General features: G+C 43.3%; 1 protein-coding gene across 1 annotated transcript; it reads right to left on the bottom strand.

Moving 5' to 3' along the window:
- Positions 1-3,446: 3,446 nt before the first annotated feature.
- LOC119318744 lies at positions 3,447-7,027 on the bottom strand. The gene is made up of 7 exons (XM_037593345.1): positions 6,713-7,027; positions 6,419-6,508; positions 6,184-6,264; positions 5,984-6,115; positions 4,226-4,444; positions 4,037-4,129; positions 3,447-3,922 (listed from the first exon to the last, which is right to left on the bottom strand). The coding sequence occupies exons 1-7, from the start codon at positions 6,944-6,946 to the stop codon at positions 3,740-3,742; spliced, it is 1,032 nt and encodes a 343-aa protein (XP_037449242.1). The 5' UTR covers positions 6,947-7,027; the 3' UTR covers positions 3,447-3,739.
- Positions 7,028-7,398: the final 371 nt, after the last annotated feature.

A 7,398-nucleotide genomic window follows, 5' to 3' on the forward strand; every position in this document is an offset into this window, starting at 1 on the left:
AGGATGTTACAACCATGGAGGACAAAGGCTACAACCATGAACGACCCTGGCGACGACGAATGCTACAACTAAAGGCTGAAACGGGCGAAAATTGATACACGTGTAACGGGGGTGCTATTTTTCCAATTTGAAATTGGGTTGTTGACAAGTTTAGCGGCAGTTTCGGGAATGCCCCAAATTATCGAAGGCGTCTCTAGCGTTTTAAGAAAACGTTGCAAAAATAATTAGAAGGAGTTGTTATGTCCATTAAAGGCGTTTTACAGCGCCTTGCGGTGATGTGGTGCGGGGTGTTCAACAACATGTACAAGTCGGCTAGGTTGAAGCTCCACCGACCAGTCGTGCTTGTGGCACCAACCGCCAACAGCGTATCTCAACAAGGGTTTTTTAGAAAACATACCGGCAACAAGTAGGCCATTCGCCAACTGGTGCGCACACCCTGCTGAAACTAACGGGCCGGCCCATATAACATACATTAGAGGCGGGTTTTCTTTCAATTTTGGGAAGGTTCTGATAGCTTCTACCAGTTTTTTTTTTTGAAGAGTTTTTATGTGTTTTGTGTTGCCCGATTTTTTTTAAGAGTTTTTATGTGTTTTTGAAGAATTTTTTCTCAAATTCGTGAACTAGTAGCACAGATTTCTGTCAGTTCCAGCATCTCGCAAGAGCGGTTGCAGCATCTGACGGGCGCCCGTAGTAGCAAATAATTATGCCGGTTCCAGCATCCAGCGAGAGCGGTTGCAGCATCTGGCGGGCGCCCGTAGTAGCAAATAGTTATGCTGGTTCCAACATCGAGCGAGAGCGGTTGCAGCATCTGGCGGGCACGGTCATCGCCCGTAGTAGCAATTTTTTGGCCGGTGAACTTTGCATCACCGGTCGGGTCGTAGCATATTTGGACGCCGGTTGTAGCATCTCCAGTCGCTGGGTGGCCAGCACCTCGCCTTGCCCGTTGTAACACCTTGACATGCCGGTGGGTACAAGTGCTTTAACCTTATATTTGAGAAGCTCTACAGGAGAGACACATACAATGAGATGGCGTTAGCTTCTGTGGTCCTTTTCGGCATGAGCCACAAGGACGGTTACAATAGCAGGGACGTCAAGTCAAGGTAACATATATATACATCCTCTTCTCTTGCACAACTATGGTCGAGTTATTGCCACACTTGACCATCACTGCATTGGGGTGTATTCCTTTCCTTATGTAAAATTCGTCTATGAATATATCGACGGATGGCATGACATGGTTTCGCAGTAGGAAACCCACCTTCCCAATGAAGCTGGTTTTCTTTCTTTGAATGTCTAAGGGAGTATGTTAGCAAGGTTAATTTGGTATGTAAGTCAGGTGCCTGCAGCCGGTGAGATTACAGAGCTGGTTCAACGGCACATAGAAGAAGATGGATATGGATGGAAGACGTTCATAAGTGATGCCGCCACATATAAAAAGGTTGGGCAACTTTAGGGGCCATCTGACTCTGAAGAGGTTCAGCAAAGCACCAACAAATTTAAAGCGTGACCTTGGAGAGGAGCTGTGGGATGGATAGCTTGGACAAGCCATCATTCTTCCTCCCAAGTCAAAGCCATCTTACAAAACGCTTTTCATCCGCACCGAGATGTTGTTGACCGGGTCTCTCTCTTCACCGCCGCCATACGCTACATGAACTATGAACTGAGGACATGTTCAAGTACAACAAGGAAAACCTGGAGAGTGGCTCAAGGGATGGGAGGATCATTAAACACACGGATGGGACAATCCACAAAGCTTGCAGGCTTGCTGTGTCACTGATGAAGCTGGACCAAAGGGAGGGTGTGTGCAGTGGGTGGAGATGCTCTGCGACTCTGCTAGTAGATATAGAGGGTTGCTGCACACCAAGAGAAGTTTGGCCAGAGGTCAAAGCTGAGTCTTGGACTCTTGGGCGCCAATAATTTCATCGTACATTTGTGTTGTGACACCATCAAACTGTTGTGTTGGGCCATCACTTTTGCCTACCTGAACCTAATTAAAGGGCCATCACTTTTGCCTACCTGAACATTGTTTTGCTTGATGCGGGACGATATGTTTGGCTAGAATCTCCTCCTGATAATTTATGTATCCATGTAAACGTTGTTAACTTACAATAATGTGCGTTGTGATGTGATGCCAATAATTTCATCGTATTTCGGGTCCATTTGTGTTGTGACACCATCAAACTGTTTTTAACTTACAATAAAGTGCGTTGTGATCCTCAAAAAAAAACAGTGTTTTGCTTGTCTCGGAAACATCAGCCAGAACAGCACTTGTACCTGAGTACCTGACGATCTGATCAGCCAGAATAGCAGCAACTCAGCCAGCAAATTAAAATAAATGTTATATTCTGATTATTTTCAGTTTTAGCTCTTCTTTTCTCGCTGGTGTATGCCCTGTTCTGTTAGGGCTAGCTGGTGTATTATTATTATTATGTCAAACTAGTTTGGCCCTGCGGTTAGTGAACCAAAATGCCCATGCTACACAACTGTCCAACTGGCCTCAAATTGGCAAAATGCACATATTATGCATAGCAGCACTATATATACCAGAGCTGAAATTGGCAATCTTCATCATATTACAGAGCAGGGACACCATGCATTGTCTTCATGGGGGACTTCGTTTTTCAATGTGTGTGTGTTCCAGCAGCTGTAGCTCTAGGCATATCTGTCTAACATGTTGAGATCGCTCTAATAAGCGCAACAGTCTCGTCCAAATCCCCTGCAATTCAATATGTGTGTCATTTCTCTACTTTCAGCTAGTCCACTCAAAGAATAAATGCGCCAGAATAAGCAGCATTTTGACAATTCCTTGGGTTCTCTGCTCTCTCTCTGACTCACAAGCAGTTTGTGGCTCTTGGGCACTGGAGACTGTGATACATCAAATTCTAATACACTTCTGTAAGTCGTTTCAGACAACTCAAAAAGAAAAAGATTTATTTTGCACATTGTCTGAAATGTCTTCAAGGTCTTATAAAAGTGAACAGAGTAATAGAAGAGATCCATGACAAGAAGCTAGCACTTTTACCTGTACCTGACCATAAGCAGCATCAACTCTTTTTTTAGTGTGCTTCTGCTGATTTTCAGTTGTTTTAGCTGTCTCGTTCTCGCTAAGCCATGTAAGCGCTGAATAAGCACAAGACACTGTAAAGGTTAAAAAAAAAAGCTATAAGTACCAAGGGATTATTATTTTTTTCTTAATAAAAGAAAATATGTTGGAGACAGACAGACCAAACATTACTACTGTCCTAACAAAATAATGAACAAAATAATGACCAAACATTACTACTGTCCTGTCATGGCTTACCTTCTGATCTCCATGTTAATGTTACAAAGGAAATTCTTCATTCAACAAGGCAAAGGCACAAGAGAAATGTTCTTCATTTTCAAGACAAATAAATAGCTCACCCGCAAAAAAAAAAGACAAATAAATAGCTAATAAAGAGCCAAGCAGACACGAAGTAGTCAACTCAGAAAAGGCAAAAACCAAAGGAAATAACAAGATCTCTCCTACAGGTAGGAGTGGAGACAACTTGCCCTAAAAAAACAAAAGCCCTATCTCAACTAGTTCAACCAAATAAATGGACCAAAAATACATGCGGTTGTAAATTTTCTTTTTGCTATCTAAATACCAGCTAAGACAGAATAACATACATATATCCGTACAAAAACACACATCTCAGCAGACCAAACTAACAAATCGTCTGCAACTGCAACCGCACACGCTGTGCTTGTTATCTAGCAGCTATAGTTGTGTCTGCGTGTTGTCTCCAGGACCAGGCGGCAGCTCTCCGCCCATCTTGGGGGCGGCGCCCAGCACTCTCTCCATGTCGAAACGCACTTCAATGTTGCGCATGCTGTACCCGACGATCATCAGCCAGAACAGCAGGTTCGCCAGCTGGGCACCGCTCGTCTCCGAAACCGCCGTCTGCGTCACCATTCACGCCAAGTCAGCAACAACATATACATACATACACATGCTTCTCTATAAGCCACCGAAACTACTTATGCTGGTGGAGTGGTGATACTAGATCCATTTTACCTTCATCTGCGCAGGGTCCGAGACAGCCAAGAGACGCTTTATGAATGCGTTCATTGCAAACACGACGTCCTCACCCGCACTACTCGCCAGTTCCTACAAAACAAAATCACCATTTAATTAGCTAAATCATTCATCAAACTAGCTACAATGATAAGCCAACAGTATCAACAACATATACAGATATAATACCTTTAGATTTTGAGGTTCTAGGGTTTTTAGGTATTCCAGGAGCTCATTGCTTCCTTGAGATGATTTCCTAGCAACTTGACGGCTCAGCTCATCGATTTCTGCTTCAAGCAATTCTATATATTTCACAGCGTCAATCTTTTCTGGTCCAGTGGTCTTGTTCCATCGGATCACTTCCCCACTTACCTTTTTCTGGGTTCCAGGAGCATAATCCTCTGAGCCCTAGAGATGCCAACCACGCATATTACATAATATACAATCAAACCAAACAACTAAAATTGAATTTTGCTATTATGATAGCTTAAACAGCAGAGCTCCTTCAGAATGATCAAACAACACGGGTATATGTTTAGGAATTCAAGGCACATGATTCTAAAAACTAGGAGTAGCAAGTGCAGATACACCAGTCCATCAACCATAACACCAGGTCACAGCATCTCTTTCCAATGTTCTACACCAATAACAAAGCTAGTACAAAGCAATATGGATGCCGTACTTTGCTCTCTGAGCAGTGATACAAGTCAGGCAGGTGAGGTCACCGAGGTGTCAACCATCCCACACTGGCAACATCTCACGGTAAGCCTGCATGTGTTCTGTAACTTCATCTAACCCAGAGTAAATGAATACTGAACTATCGCCATTTTTATACCTTGCTAAGCACTAGGTACCACCAAACCAGCAATAAAAAAGCACCAGTAATAATTATCATATATGAACATAATTTCTTAGCAAACAGAATTTAGTCTTCCACGCGATATGAAGTCGTCAAAACATCGGGTGATCACAACCATCAAAGTAGCGAGCTTGCATGTGAAAACAGCTAATACGACACTCTAAACATCGCACCTCTTCCAATCATAGATCTGAAGTCGTGCAAATTCAAAACAAATGTTACTCATTAGTAGTTTTATACATATTGCAGCGAACGACAAAAAGTTAAATGTACCAACATTTTCAGCAAGATGTACTGAGCACTGTAAAATATCAGGGTAATTAACACAATAATTAATTAATCACGCAATGATAGATCAAATATACGTGACAGGATTATGACAAGCCCATCAATGTTGCTGTGAAATAAGTGATTTGTTCCCTCTTTGAGACGAGTGGAATCATTTAGAGACTGAAATATCAGCACAACTGTTGAATCAATATATCCATGAGCAGTGGCATGAATCGGGAAGGTACAAAGCAATATGGATGCACTAGTTTGGTCGCTGAGCAGTGGCATGAATCGGGAAGGTGAGGTGTCAACCATCTCACAGTGGCAACATCTAACCCAGAAAAATGAATATTGCATCTATACCTTTGCTAAGCACTGGGTACCAAACCAGTAAGAAAACACCATCAAAGTAGCGAGCTTGCATGTGAAAACAGCCAACGCAGCACTCTTTTTTTCGAGAAAACGCAGAAGATTTGCGTTTCATTGTATTGAAAAGAGGGGGTTAAAGATCACTCTTCTACCAAACACAGATTTGAACGCATGCATATTCAAAACAATTGTTACCCATCAGTAATTTCATACAAATTTCAGTGGAACAACAAAAAGGTAAAGTAATTGACCAACTTTTTCAGTCAGATCTACTAAAGAGCAAACACTAAAAAATATCAAGATTGGACTGTTAAATAATTGCTAAGCAATTTGCTTGTTCTCTGAGGCAGGTGGAATCATTTTGAGACAGAAATATCAGCACAGCTGTTGAATCAATACATCCATGCATGTGAAAAAGTAATATTGTGCTAACATTAGTAGAAAAGAACCTTTTCTCCTTTGGGTTCAGGAAGAGCAATCTGCTCCAGGCTCTGTTGCAGTTCCAGACGATACTGTGCATTCCTGAACATGTATCCAGTCATCAAAACGCTGTACATAAGCTGTGCCAGATTTTCAGCAACCTGTGTTGATGAAAATGATTAGTAACATGTCGCGATGAAATGAATATTACAGATGATATTTTCATTACCGTTGTGACGGTTACAGCAAAAAATTGAGGCGGCAGAGTCCCAATCATATTTGTCACTGTATGGCGCATGGCATCAACAACCTTGGAGGACAAAGTAAGTTATGAAGGGGCAATTTGAGCATATATATAAAGACACATATATTTTTTAGCAATATAGCCAGTATTTCTAGACTGAAAACATATATATATATATAGGTTATGATCAAGACATGGGGGAAAGGAGAGGTAAAAGAACCTGTGTTGGGGCTCTTTTGACGAAAAGCTCCATAAACTCTGGCTGGACGCCTTTTACGTATTCCAGGAGAATATCCCTCCGGTTTTTGGGCTGCAAGTATCAATCAAAATAGCAGATAAGCATAGATAGATTTGAACACGGCTAGCTAGCTAGCTATGTGGTTGGAGAGGAAGATTTCTTTCTATGTAAGATAAGATAAGATTTCTTCATCCAATCGAATCGAATCGAATCGAATCCAATCCAATTCCAATCCAATCCAATCGAATCCAATCGAATCCAAGTTGGATCAGTTACCAGGTGGTTGGCGCCCCCTGAACCGGAACCGGAATCTGGACCGGGAGAGGCCGCACCGTTGACGCCGTTGGGTCCGGCGGCGGCGAGGCGGAGCCCCACATCCGCATGGAGACGGCTGCGGCGCGCGGGGAAGCAGACGAGCAGGGGCCGAGGTGACAGCCTCCCCATACTAATACCAGAGGAGGAGGAGGAGGAGGCGGCGGCGGAGGCGGGGAGTAGGAGGGACGGCGGCATGGCGGCGGCGGCGGTTGGTTGGGTTCTCCGCTCCGCCGTGAGTAGGAGGGCCGGCCGGGGAAGGAAAGGAAGGGGATAACTTTAAGGGCATCTCATCTCATCTCGTCTGCCGCCTCAAGATTCGTGCTGCACTCCTCTACTACCAAGATGGTGGATAACACCCAGATCAATCAATCAATCAATCAAATTAAGGCCTCATTCGGTTTCAAGGAAACCAAAATGTAGGAAAATAGTCACCCAATGTATATGCATATGAATATCAGTACAAGGGGTGTAGAGCTTATGCTCGGTGTGCTGTTTGCGGCCGGTTGTTCGAAGATGGAGGGCATCTTTTTCTTAAATGCAAATGGGTGAAACACAGATGGCGAGCGTGAAGAGGTGAGAGTGAAATTGTCACAGCAAATTTCCGCAAAGGGACTAGTATATGCTATTGTAGAAGGACAAGATATGGG

Source organism: Triticum dicoccoides, chromosome 6A (genome assembly GCF_002162155.2).
Source record: "Triticum dicoccoides isolate Atlit2015 ecotype Zavitan chromosome 6A, WEW_v2.0, whole genome shotgun sequence".
Classification (NCBI taxonomy): Eukaryota; Viridiplantae; Streptophyta; class Magnoliopsida; order Poales; family Poaceae; genus Triticum; species Triticum dicoccoides.